The sequence below is a fragment of the Odocoileus virginianus genome, chromosome 34 (genome assembly GCF_023699985.2).
Source record: "Odocoileus virginianus isolate 20LAN1187 ecotype Illinois chromosome 34, Ovbor_1.2, whole genome shotgun sequence".
Taxonomy (NCBI): Eukaryota; Metazoa; Chordata; class Mammalia; order Artiodactyla; family Cervidae; genus Odocoileus; species Odocoileus virginianus.
In genome coordinates this window covers 2,730,857-2,745,050 of record NC_069707.1, presented here as the reverse complement: position 1 = coordinate 2,745,050, position 14,194 = coordinate 2,730,857, and the positions used below count along the sequence as shown (strand labels likewise).

At 50.6% G+C, this 14,194-nt stretch overlaps 1 protein-coding gene across 1 annotated transcript in view; it reads right to left on the bottom strand.

The window, feature by feature from the left end:
- The window catches only part of LOC110131169 (uncharacterized), a 91,726-nt gene that overhangs the window by 67,099 nt on the left and 10,433 nt on the right, over positions 1-14,194 (bottom strand). Inside the window, exon 4 of the mRNA XM_070461746.1 lies at positions 4,420-4,563. Within this exon, the coding sequence (XP_070317847.1) occupies positions 4,420-4,563 (144 nt within the window). The remainder of the gene's footprint in view (positions 1-4,419; positions 4,564-14,194) is intronic.

Here is a 14,194-nt window from a genome sequence, read left to right as displayed (position 1 = left end):
GCTGAGCCGCCTGGGAAGGCCAGATGACACTGCATCCCTCTCAAATAGCTTTGTGTTGCAGATGTGAGTCCTTGTACCAAGGAGCTACAGGATGGACATTTGAGACAAGATAGAAATCATATCTTAAATGCACACACAAGGCCATGGGGAGTCATTTTCTAAGTTGGAAGCTCACTCCACGTGTCTTGTTAACAGAAGTGTATAAAATCTGTCCAGTCTCTCAAAAGTCAGTTATAAATATGTGTCTTAGAGCAGACTCTTTGCCCTTCACAGACTGAAGTTCTTAGCTCCTGGGCCTGAGGAAAGTCCATGAAAACCTAGGGAGCATGATATGGCCTAAGGAAAATCATGCTAACAGGTCACAACCCACGAGAAGAGAGTGTCTGAAAGCGGGGCGAGTGAGCCCAGCCACCATCCAGTCCCCCCTCCAGGCCTGTCCCCGCACGTCCCACTTACAAAGCAGCAATCAGGACCAAAAGCCTGGAACTCGGGATACTGCCATTCAGATCCACTCTCCAGAGTCCAGCTAACACAGACTTCTAGAGTCCAAGGGACGGTTTCATGAGTAAATGCAGGCACTTTCATGGGGCGGAGCCTTCGTGCAACTGATGCCAAGCTGGGCAGCCCCATGTCTCTCAAACTGGTGAACTGCAGGTACAACAAATGTGCATCACATTCTCTTCTAACCAGAAAAGTGGAAGTGAAAGTTGCTCAGTCGTGTCTGACTCTTTGCGACCCCATGGACTATACTCTCCATGGGATTCTCCAGGCCAGAACACTGGAGTGAGGAGCCGTTCCCTTCTCCAGAGGATCTTCCCAATCCAAGGATCAAACCCAGGTCTCCCACATTGCAGGCAGATTCTTTACCAGCTGAGTTACAAGGGAAACCAGAAGAGTTGAATAAAATTGGTTAAATATAGTAGCAAAAACAGAAGGACTTCTGAAGCACCTGGCTCAGACAGCCGGCTGAGAGTACAGAGCCTGGGGAGGGAGGCTGCCCCGGCCCCCAGGGTCTCTCCCACCGGGAAAGTGAAGCCCTGGACCAGAGGATTTCCAAGCTCCATTTAACTCTGCCACTGTAGAACTTCAAGAGTTTCACATCCTTGGTTATGAGAAAAAAGAGATAACTAAATAAGTGCACTAAAGCCTTTAAGATCTTCAATGAATCAGTCTCAGAGACAGAAAGTTTCTGCCCCCCCCCAAAAAAAAGCCTATTTTAACTACTTGGAAACATGCAAATTTTACCAAGAATGTTTGCTGAACTTTACTGAATATTTTTAAGCTTTTCATTAAACTGTTTTTTTTCCTAGTTTTACTCTCTGTACCATTTTTAATCTACTTTAGCGATGGCATGCTATTTTGAGCAGGAAACCTATTCTTTAATGTCTATAAACTAGAGCTCTTTTTATAATTCCCTCATAGGACCTGGTTCAAAGTCTACGGCACCTCAGTAATTGTTTGCCCCGCCCCAAAATAAAAGCATTAGTTAGGTGTTCGTATAAATTCCACACAGAAGGCAAGTCCTTTGTAGTCACTAAATTTCCTCGGAATATTTTCTCAAGCGCCTCACCCACAGCTTTAAAAAGGAGGGCAGGAAAAATGCCAGCTGCAATCTCCCACCCTCATTAGGGCCCCCTGTCAGAAATCGGTTAAGGAGCGGGGAATAAGGGGTAATTTTCCTTTAAAATGGAGAGGAGTTTCCTTTAGAAAGGAAATTCGCTGAGGAAGTTGTTTTAGAACAAATAACTGTTCGGGAGGAAGCTGGCAAAAGGTGGGAAGAGGCTCCCTTTGATTCCCCAGTCTGTGTATTTGGGCTCAGACCAGACAACATTTTATGCACATATTAACAGGATGCAAATGAGCCTCCCGCGAGGACAGTGGTATTTGACACGAAGTATTGTCAACAGAAAGGGCTTGGGTGTGTTTTTTTAATCCCATCAAGGTGCCCCGTCGCGGTGGGGGGGTGCTGGTGTTGGGAGAGGTGGGGGAGTGGTGCTGGGGAAGGTGGGGGACCCGGTGCTTGGGAATGGATCCGGGTCTGACCTCCAGTTGGGCGGAGAGCAGAGCGCTTTTTCTGTCTCCACTTCAAGGCCCTCTCCGGAGCTGTGAGCATCCTCTTCAAAGTCCTCAGGTGCCACTGTTTACTCAGCTCTGCTCACAGGCAGCGAGGGCCCCCCAGAGTCGCCTGGAGCTTCGGCCCCCAGCGCCCCCGCCCTCCAGGCTGTGACTCTGAAGGGCTGGGGGCGCCTGGGGCTCTGCTTCCCCAGGGTGCTTCCCCTGGGGCCCACGCTTGGAGACTCACCGCTCTCAGCATCCATTTGATTCTCAGGTGAAAAGGGGGATGCAACCTGGAGTTTCCTCTGCAGTGGGACTAGGACATTCTTATGCTCATTCAGGGCCAGTTCAATCCAGTTCAGTCGCTCAGTCGTGTCCGAGTCTTTGCGACCACATGGACCGCAGCACGCCAGGCCTCCCTGCCCATCACCAACTCCCGGAGTTTACCCAAACTCATGTCCATTGAGTCTGTGATGCCATCCAGCCATCTCATCCTGTGTCGTCCCCTTCTCCTCCTGCCCTCAATCTTTCCCAGCATCAGGGTCTTTTCCAGTGAGTCAGCTATTCGCATCAGGTGGCCAAAGTATTGGAGCTTCAGCTTCAGCATCAGTCCTTCCAGTGAACACCCAGGACTGATCTCCTTTAGGATGGACTGGCTGGATCTCCGTGCAGGGGCCAGAGGGACGCCTAGAAAGCTCCACGGGGTGAAGCCTCTGGGACGAGGTGGGGGTGGGGCAGGGGCCAGAGGTGGAGGAGACCCACGATTTCCAGGTCAAGCTCTTGTCTTTACGCAGACTGCTTACTGGTAGATACAGAGAAGCTGTTCAAGCTCAGCCAATGTGTCACTCAGTCATGTCTGACTCTTTATGACCCCGTGGACTGTAGCCCACCAGGCTCCTCCATCCATGGGATTCTCCAGGCAAGAATACTGGAGTGGGTTGCCATTTCCCTCTCCAGAGGATCTTCCCGACCCAGGGATCAAACCTGGGTCTCCCACATTGCAGGCAGACACTTTCCCCTCTGAGCCAGCAGGGAGGCCCTCAGAGAAACACTAAGCGCTTTCTTTGCGTGCAGATGCTCATTTCCTCCAAAGACATGGCCTAGAGGCCCCCTCCACGGCAGACACTGTTCGCGGCTTTTAGGAGACCCTGGGGAACAAGGGGGAGCACATAGACAAACGCTTCCCTTCCACGGAGCCAGCGGGGAGACACGCCGAGTGACCTGGCGCGTGAAGGGTGGCCGGGGCTTCAGGCAAAGGAGGAGAACCCCGGGGGGCGGGCACAGTGGGGGGGGGATGGTGGGAAGGCCCAGCCCCCTGCGGTCAGGCGGGCCATCGACTGGGAAGAAACCTGGTGTCGGGAAGGAATATGAACAAGTCTGAGGTGTTCGCGCAGCCTCTTTGAGGAGGCCTGAGACAGTAACTCAGGCAGAGGAGAAATTCAGAGACGGAGACAGGAAGGAGCCAGTCCTGGGCAAGCTCCGCTCAGAACGGGCCCGGACTCTGGGCCTAGACTGTGGGCCTGGACTCTGGGCCCGGACTCTGGGCCTGGTCTCTGGGCCCGGTTTCTGGGCCCAGCCTCTGGCACTGGACTCTGGGCCTGGTCTCTGGGCCCGGACTCTGGGACTGGACTCTGGGCCCAGGCTCTGGGCCTGTTCTCTGGGCCCGGATTCTGGGCCTGTTCTCTGGGCCCGGACTCTGGGCCTAGACTGTGGGCCTGGACTCTGGGCCTGGACTCTGGGACTGGACTGTGGGCCCCGACTCTGGGACTGGACTCTGGGCCTGGTCTCTGGGCCCGGCCTCTGGGCCTGGACTCTGGGCCCGGCCTCTGGGCCTGTTCTCTGGGCCCAGGCTCTGGGACTGGACTCTGGGCCCGGGCTCTGGGCCCGGTCTCTGGGCCTGGTCTCTGGGCCCGGGCTCTTGGCCTGGACTCTGGGCCTGGGCTCTGGGCCTGGACTCTGGGACTGGACTCTGGGCCCGGTCTCTGGGCCCGACCTCTGGGACTGGACTCTGGGCTTGGACTGTGGGGGAGGAGGCAACAGGGGCAGCAGGGGTCGCGAGTGGGGACAGCTGGTGAGAGCGCGTCTTGCCGACGGCAGTGAGGAGTAGCCAGCGGCCTGGGAGACACCCCGGCTCTGCCACTGCCTGGCTGCGCCTGGGGGCAGCTCTCTGACCTTTCCCAGCCAACCTCTCCCCTGGAAAACAGTCCAGATAAGACCCAACGCAAGGGCCTTGTGTGTGATCGAGAGGAGGTGAAGGCGGACCAGGCACCTGCTAAGAACTTGAAGCCTGACGGGCGCTTCCCCAAGCACGATAGCCGCAGCATGCGGATCCGTCCTGAAAACCCGACGACAGACCACAGATACCTCTGTTTGCTGACCCTCCAGGTCCCGCTGAGAGCCGAGGCCGGGGGTCTCCCTCTGCCTCTGCTGTGTCATTTTCTCTTGGAGCATCTTCACCCAGAGAGCATCCCTCGGTCCGCGCTTGTCCTTGTGGAGCTCAAGGTTGTGCTGAAAGAAACGTCCCGATACAGAATGAGGAACTGATCATTCAAACAAGGCCCACAGCACCGGGGACTCACTGGGGACAGAGTATTCTGTATCCTGTTGGGGTGAAGGCTCACAGAGTCACACATTCATCAACAGTCATCCACGGGCACATCTGAGAAGGGTGGACTTTTGTTGTGTGCAAATTACACATCAGTAAAGTTGGTTACTTTATGATTTTTTTTTAAAAATCAAATACATCCTTATCCTTTTAGTTTACACCATAGATGATTCTTGTTCAGAAAAGTTCTACACGACAAGCTTTAAGTACAAAGAAATAGGCTGATACCCATAAGCGGGCATAAACATCAGTCTTACTATTTTATAATCGAATAGTCCAAAAAAGAAGCATATAATACCAAACATAACCTACTGCTACGAGTAATTTAGGGTCCTCTTTGAGAATCATATGTATCCCCCCGACCTAACCTTGAAAAAGGACACATTTGGGACCCAGGAGCAGACGGGAGGAAAGCAGGAGGTGGACAGGCGGCCCCATCACCCACTGCTCTCACTCAGGGCAAATAGGCAGCAGGACCGGAGGAGACGCTCCCTTTCCAACGTGGAGACAGGTTTCCTGGTGGTTGGGGGGCTGTCGTCCACTGCGCTCTGGAGCGCTCCTGCCGGAAGGGCAGGGCTATCTCACACAAGACTTTGCCTGTCTCGAGCATCACTGTTATTGAAGCCTGGCTGTAACTGCGCTTTAAATTCTTGCTGCTTTTGCCTCTTTGGGTTTTTAATTTTTCCAGTGTTGTGTTGGTTCCTTCCATATGGCAACGTGACTTAGCCATCACTACACGTATGTCCCCTCGCTCGTGATGCTCCCTCCCCTCTCCCCATCCCATTCCCTCTCGGTCATCACAGAGCGCCAGGCTTGGCTCCTTGCCTTATTAATACACAGCAGCTGGACACCAGCGACCTATCTGACACAGCGCGGGTGTGTATGCGGACGCTGCTGTCTCCACTTATCCCACTCTCTCCCTCCCGCGCTGTGTCCCCAGGGCATTATCTACATCTGTGTCTCCACTCCTTCCCTAAATAGGTTCATCCGAACCATTTTCCTAAATCCCATACAGTTACAGTTCAGTCGCTAAGTCATGTCGGACTCTCCGCGACCCCATGGACTGCAGCTCGCCAGGCTTCTTGTCCATCACCAACTCCCAGAGATTGCTCAAACTCATGTGCATCAAGTCAGTGATGCCATCCAACCATCTCATCTTCTGTTGTCCCCTTCTCCTTCCACCTTCAGTGTTTCCCAGCATCAGGGTCTTTTCCAATGACTCAGTTCTTTGCATCAGGTGGCCAAAGTATTGGAGTTTCAGCTTCAACCTCAGTCCTTCCAATGAACACCCAGGACTGATCTCCTTTAGGATGGACTGGTTGGATCTCCTTGCAGTCCAAGGGACTCTCAAGAGTCTTCTCCAACACCACAGTTCAAAAGCATCAATTCTTCGGTGCTCAGCTTTCTTTATAGTCCATCTCTCACATCCATACATGACAACTGGAAAAACCATAGCTTTGACTAGATGGACCTTTGTTGGCAAAGTGATGTCTCTGCTTTTTAATATGCTGTCTAGGTTGGTCATAGCTTTTCTTCCAAGGAGCAAGCATCTTTTAATTCCATGTATATGCATTCATATATTCTGTCTCTTTCTGACTTACTTCACTCTGTATAATAGGCTCCAGATTCATCCACCTCATTAGAACTAATTCAAATTTGTTCTTTTTTATGGTTGAGTAATATTCTGTTGCATATATGTACCACAGCTCTTTATCCATTCATCTGTCGACGGACATCTAACTTGCTTCCATGTTCTGGCTATCGTAAATAGTGCTGTGATGAACACCGGGGGTCAGGTGTCTTTTAGAATTGTAGTTTTCAGCATATATGTCCTGTTTAATCCTTTCACATTTGAGAAAGTTCACCTCAGTGAAAGCTCCTCCTCTCTGAAGAGTTAGGATGCCGGATGCCCAGTGCCGTGACCCACCATGTGAACCCTCACAGCCTGGGCACCAGCAAAGGGAAATGTGCTGAGTCCATGCAGGTGATGCCTGTGTGCGACGATCAGATCCACAGCTCTTGGTGCTGGGAACAGCACATGGGTTCCTTGGTAGGAACAGCCCTAGAACTCAGCACCTCACACATGGAGGTCCAGGATAAAGTGGCTTCCACCACCAACCACCTCTTCAGACAGCGGTGGCTTCACTTTTGACTCACAGACCTCTGAAGCACTGGGATGAGCCCGGGCACAGCCCAGGGTATGGATCTAGTTTACATTTTCCCAGAGGCAGTCCACGTGTCTCCACATCATTCAGTAAAAAGCCCATCATTTCTCCCAGTAAGGTCTAAGAGGATGCATTTATCACCCTAAATTTCCACATGCTCTTGGGCTAACTCCTTGATTTTCTGTTCTGTTCCAGTGATGTGCTAATACTACCCTGCTGTAATTATAGACACTTTATCACATGTTTTCATGCCTAGAAGGGCTAGCCCCTTCCCCCAACCTAAATTTTTCTTTGTCAAGATTTTCTTATTGATTCTTACTTATTTATTTTTCATATAAACTTTGTAATCAATTTATCTACCTCCAGGGGGAAAATTGATAGCTTTTATTTTGGAACAATAGATTGGGAAAGACTAGAGATCTCGTCAAGAAAATTAGAGATACCAAGGGAACATTTCATGCAAAGACGGGCTCGATAAAGGACAGAAATAGTATGGACCTAACAGAAGCAGAAGATATTCAGAAGAGATGGCAAGAATATATAGAAGAACTATACAAAAAAGATCTTCATGACCCAGAAACTACGATGGTGTGATCACTCACCTAGAGTCAGACATCCTGAAATGAGAAGTCAAGTGAGCCTTAAGAAGCATCACTACAAACAAAGCTTGTGGAGGTGATGGAATTCCAGTTGAGCTATTTCAAATCCTAAAAGATGATGCTGTTAAAGTGCTGCATTCAATATGCCAGCAAATTTGGAAAACACAGCAGTGGCCATAGGACTGGAGAAGGTCAGATTTTATTCCAACCCCAAAGAAAGCCAAAAATGTTCAAACTATTGTACAGTTGCACTCATTTCATATGCTTATCAAAGTAATGCTCGAAATCCTTCAAGCTAGGCTTCAACAGTACATGAACCATGAACTTCCAGAGGTTCAAGCTGGATTTAGAAAAGGTAGAAGAAACAGATCAAATTGCCAACATTTGTTGGCTCGTAGAAAAAGCAAGAGAGTTCCAGAAAAGCATCTACTTCTGTTTCACTCAATATGGTCACAGAGTGGGACACAACTGAGCGATTGAACTGAACTGAACTGCTTCGTTGACTACGCAAAGTCTTTGGCTATGTGAATCACAACAAACTGTGGAAAATTCTTAAAGAGCTAGGAATACCAGACCACCTGCCTTTTGAGAAATCTGTATGCAGGTCAGGAAGCGAGAATTAGAACTGGACATGGAACAAAAGACTGGTTCCAAATTGGGAAAGGAGTATGTCAAGGCTGTATATTGTCACCCTGCTTATTTAAGTTATACATAGAGTACATCATGAGAAATGCTGGACTGGTGAATCACAGCCAGAACCAAGATTCTGGGAGAAATAGCAACCTAAAATTTGCAGATGACACCACACTTACGGCAGAAAGTGAAGAGGAACTCAAGAGCCTCTTGATGAAAGTGAAAGAGGAGCGCGAAAAAGCTGGCTTAAAACCTGACATTCAAAAAACTAAGATCATAGCATCCAGTCCAATCTTCTCCTTGCAAATAGACAGGGAAAAAGTGGAAGCAGTGAAAAATTTTATTTTCCTGGGCTCCAACATCACTGCAGATGGTGACTGCAGCCATGAAATTAAAAGACACTTGTGCCTTGGAAGGAAAGTTATGACAAACCTAGACAGCGTATTAAAAAGCAGAGACATCTCTTTGCTGACAAAGGTCCATATAGTCAGAGCTATGGTTTTTCCAATAGTCATGTATGGATGTGAGAGCTGGACCATAAAGAAGGCTGAATGCTAAAGAATCGATGCCTTTGAATCGCACTGCTGGACAAGACTCTTTAAGAGTCCCTTGGACTGCAAGGAGATCAAAGCAGTCCATCCTACAGGAAATAAACCCTGAATATTCATTGGAAGGACTGATGCTGAAGCTTAAGCTCCAACACTTTGGCCACCTGATGTGAAGAACTGACTCATTGGAAAAGACCCTGATGCTGGGAAAGATTGAAGGTGGAAGGAGAAGGGAACGACAGAGGATGAGATGGTTGGATGGCATTGCTGATTCAATGGACATCAATTTGAGCAAGCTCGGGGAGATAGTGGAGGACCGAGGAGCCTGGCGTGCTGCAGGCCATGTGATCGCAGAGACGGGCATGACTTAGCAACCAAACAACTATTTTGAAAATCAGGGAGAACTGGCCTCTTTGTGTCTGTAAGTCTTCCTATGAAAGAATGTTGTGTGTCTTCTCTGGTTGAAGGCCTCTCAACCTGAAATTCCTCAAGCCTTAAATCAGGCGCGCAGATGCTACCCGGGCCGCAGGTGCGCTCCCAGCTGGTTCTGTCCGCACACCTGCTCACGCGTGCCATCCAGACGTCCTGCCGATCCTTGTCACTTCCCCTTTCCTCCTGCAGAGGGCGTCAGGGACCAAGGAGCCGCCACCCCTACCTGGAGCCAGTCTTGACTCGGCAGGGAAAGAATTCAGAATATGCGAGGTCCTTGGATTTTCCACATTATTGGCTGATTTCAATTCATGTTTTCTCTTTTGTGACTGTGGATGACCACGAGCTGTGTGAATTTTTCACACGCTCTCAGGTAAAGTGACCTTTTACTGAAAGGCTTGTTAGAAATTGCAAATTCACACTCTTAAAAGTTTTACTTTTGCTAGAATATAGGTTTTTAGCATCCACACAACAGGGATATTTTCTGCCACTAAGAGTGGCCGGGCCATGTTATCGCATGGGAACTGAGGGCGTACGTAGAGAGAGAGTAAAGGCCACAGATTCAGCTTGTGATGTAAATGGGTACTGCCTCCTCCAGCAGGACGTGCTGTTTCCTTTGTCTTCAGCGAGATGAAAATGTCTGTTGCTGAGGCTCTTTCCATTAGCCGTTTCTCATGATCTTTCAAGATTCGTGAGCTATTAAGGCACACGTGAGAAGAATCTTATCAAACTGTGGATGAAGATCACTTTTATTCTAAGGCAGCTTTCACCCTGTGTTTTTTCCTACACTTCACAAGACGTGGTTCCCTACGATGCTGCAAGAAGGCTGTGGTATTCGGTTTGTACAAACGCACAGCCGGAAGGATGAGCAGGCAGATGGCAGAGACAGCCGTCAGCTGCCGTGGGCGGCCCCGCGTCCCCAAGGCTCGGGGCTCCAGCAAGCAGAAAGGGGCTCCACAAAGGCCCCGCCCAGGCTCCCGGGGGGCGGGGGTGTGGGACACGGATGATGGCTTTTGCACAAGGCAGCTGTGGACGCCAGACGCGCGGAGGACCAGGCGGGGGGACACTGCAGAGGGATTGTCTTCGCAGCACAGCCGCGCCGGCTCCAGACCTGCTCCGCCCGCAGAAGCCGTGCGTCACCAGGGCTCAGCCCAGGGAATTCAGCCACCACGAGCCTTTGTTTTACATCTCGGCTTTTTCTCCTTCCTGGATTTCGGAGCCTGGCAACAGCGTGGAGTCTTTAGCAGGTGGCTGCTCAAAGGCACCGGGAAACCAGCCCGCAGGGTCCTGCAAGCTGCAGGAAACACTTCCTTCACGTGTTGTCCTCATTTCTCATGTCTTTCTTCCACTGGGCACTTGCATTAGCCTCTTTCGGAGGTTAGCAGAAGATTGTTTTTTAACTGAGGCATATAATTCACAGGTCATGAAACTCACCCCTTTAAAGAATTCACTTCAGTGTCTCAATGTACTGGCAAGGCTGTGCGCCCGTCACCAGAATCAGCGTCAGACCGTTTTCATTGCCCCAAAGGAAGACCCTGCCCATTAGCTTCCCAAGAGGCTCTGGAGGCAAGGAACCTGCTTGCCAATGCAGGAGATGTAAGAGATGGAGGTTCGATCCCTGGGTCAGGAAGATCCTCTGGGGGAGGGCACAGCAACCCACTCCAGTGTTCTCGCCTGGAGAATCCCGGGGACAGAGGTGCCTGGTGTTGGAGTCCTGACCTCACCCCTCAGAGTGTGACTGTATGGGGAGATGGAGGCTTTATGAGGTCATCATTAAAGTGAGACGGTCCAACCTGATGGCTGCCTGCATAAGAAGAGGAGATTCAGAGAGACCCAGGGGTGCAGGTACACAGAGAAAGTCCCGTGAGGACACACGGGGGCGCCTGTCTGCAAGCCCAGGAGAGAGGCCTCAGGAGGAACCACGCCTGCCAGCACCCTGACCTTGCGGAGCCAGCCTCCAGAGCTGTGTGGGAATGAACATCTCAGTGCCCGCCTCCGTCTGTGGTCTTCTGTTAGGGCAGCCCCAGCGGACTGATTCGGACCCAGCAGACCTCTAGTCTGGATATTTCACACAAATAGATTCATTTCAAGCAAACAGTACCATGCAACATGTAGTCTTTTACGTCTGGTTCCTTTCACTAAGTGTAATATTTTCAAGTTTCATCTGTGCTGCCCCAGATGTATAAGAACGTAATTACCTTTTATGGCTAACTGGTATTCCACAGTATGGATAGACCACATTTTGATGTCCATTTGTCACTCGATGGACACTAGAGTTGTTCTCACTGCTTAACTCTTAAGAATAATGCTGTTACGAAAATCATGTACAAGTTTTTGTGTGAATATAAATTTTCTATTATCTAAGATATATGCATAGAAGTGGAATTTCTGGGTCATGTGGTGATTCGAGGTTGAACTTTTTAAGAAACCGTAAACTACTTTCCAAAGTGGCTGCACCATTTTCCATTGTCAACCGTAACGTTCCGGGCTTGGGTTTCTCCACATCCTCATTACGGTCTGTCTTTTTTCATTACAACCACTCGAGTGACTGTGGAGCAACAGCTTATTGGGGTTGGGATGTTCTTTTACGTAAAGAATGGAAAACGTAACGTGGTTTCTTTCTCTGTGCCTCACCTTCCAATATGTGTACTTTTCACAAACATGAGAAATGTAATCACCGGTTGTGCGACCCATTATCAGATCTCACATCATGGTTCTGTAGCTCATCCAGGTTGGCAATGTTGGCCTCGTCTAAGTGTGTGTGTACATGTGCCTCGTGCACATGTGTGCGTGTGATGGGTGTACACATGCGCACGTGTGTGTGTGCTGTGTGTGTGTGTGCGTGTGCACGTGTGTGTGATGTGTGTGTGTGCGTGGTGTGTGTGTGCGTGTGCATGTGTGCGTGTGATGTGTGCGTGTGCGCGTGTGCGTGTGGTGTGTGCACGTGTGTGTGATGTGTGTATGTGTGTGCGTGTGTGCATGTGATGTGTGTGCACATGTGCGCGTGTGTGATGTGTGCATGTAATGGGTGTACACATGTGCACTTGTGTGTGTGCGCGTGTGTCGTGTGGTGTGTGTGCACGTGTGTGTGTGATGTGTGTATGTGTGTGCGTGTGTGCTGTGGTGTGTGTGCGCGTGTGCACATGTGCATGTGATGTGTGTGTGTGCGTGTGTGCATGTGGTGTGTGTGCATGTGTGCGTGTGATATGTGTATATGTGTGCATGTGATGTGTGTGTGTGTGTGTGTGCATGTGGTGTGTGTGCACGTGTGCGTGAGGGGGACTGTGCACACATGTGTGTGTCCTCCTCCCATGGGACAAGACCCTCTCCTGGTCAGAGTGACTTTGCTGTTCCCTTGCCCACACTGTCTACACAAGGCTGCAAACGGCAGGTGCTTTACAAACCCGGGGAGCTTCTGGGCTGGTCGCTCCAGAGGGGCTTTGAGAGCCTGCTCTCACCGAACAGGCCCCGAGGCTTCCCCCTGGTTGCCCTTCAAGAACGTGGCTCCGACACCTCTTCTCTCCCTGAGGCTTGTTGCCATGGAAGTTCCTCCGTCCGCGTGACCTGAGCCTCAGGGCCGCAGCTCACGCCCAGGCCCGGGAGCCTGGCACCCCCTGCCCTGGGAGCTCCATCCAGGCAGGTCTGCGCCCACGTCTGCACCATGGGCCTCCCCGCCGGCCTCCCAGCGCACGTCTTGCTGGGCATCCCTTACCCCTGCTGCTCATCCGCGCCCCTGATTCATTTTCCTCCACTCTGCTCATCACATCATGGCAAACTTTTTATGTATGTAATTTACTTGTGCATGATTTTACCTGGTTTATATTAACAAGTGATTGCCCTGGTGGTTCAGTAGTAAAGAGTCCACCTGCAATTCAGGATAGGAGACACCGTTTCGATCCCTGGGTCGGGAAGATCCCCTGGACAAGGAAACGGCAGTCTACCGCAGTGTTCTTACCTGGGAAATCCCGTGGACAGAGGAGCCTGGCTGGGTAGTACTTGGGGTCACAAAGAGTCGGACACGACAGAGCGACTAAACGGTGACAATGGCTGGCTTTTCTGGCTCCGGGCTGTCTCCCTCCAGCAGAATTGAGGCATGCGAGGCCCAGGGTTCCTGTTTTGCTCACCTCTTGCGTCTCTCCCCTGAGGCTGCGGCCTGGCCCACAGGAGGCACCGTACGTGTCCTGGAGCTAAGTGTGTGTTACGTGGCTCAGAGGGGAGAAGAACCCTGAAGCTGATGCAAAGCCCGGTCGCTCTCGTGAAAGTCCTAACCCCGTCAGAGGCGAGAAGCAGCAGGTTCCCGATGAAGTAACCGGGGACGCTGAGCATCTCAAACGGATGTGTTTAAACTCGACCGTGAAATAAAATAGTTGAAACCTTTTCATGTCCAACTCATCTCTATGCTTTTAAAGCTATTATTTAAAGTATACGAGGTCTCAATAAACATCTTCCTAAAAAGTCTTGGGCTTTGCCATGGTAATAGAAGTGAGAGGGCCTGAGGAAGAAAATCTTGAGACAGGAATGGATGGGAAGTGTCAGGAGACCCAGGTTCCAGCCCTGAGTCGGGAGATCCCCTGGAGCAGGGCATGGCACCCCACTCCAGTACCCTTGCCTGGAGAATCCCGTGGGCACAGGAGCCTGGCGGGCTACCGTCGGTGGGGTCACAAAGCGGCAGACACGACTGAGCGACTCCCACTTCTCTCAGGAAGTATCACACGTGATTAAAGCACAGATAGACTCAGACCCTCTATTTCACAAGCACCAGTGCTCCAAATGAGCTCATGGAGGCTGACAGAAAGAAACCACCACCACGCTGACCCCAAACGTTGCTTCCTGGTGTTGCATCAGAATATGGTGATCTGGTCAAAAGAGAACTAAAGGCCGCATGAGCACGGTGTTGTGAAATTTACTTCTTTATCTTCACAACTTTCGCAGAGCCCGCTGCTGCTAACAGAATCAGCCTTTGAAAATCTGGGTAAACACTATGCAAAAAGCAGGCTCAAGTTTAAGAAGGGAAAATGGCAACTATAATTTGACTGCAACTCTGGTGGGTTGAATCACCTTCACTAAAAATGTCTGGGTTGATGTCTTAAGCCCCAGCGCCCAGAACGTCACTTCACTTGGAAAGAGGGTGGTTGGAGACATAAATAGTTGAGAGAAGGT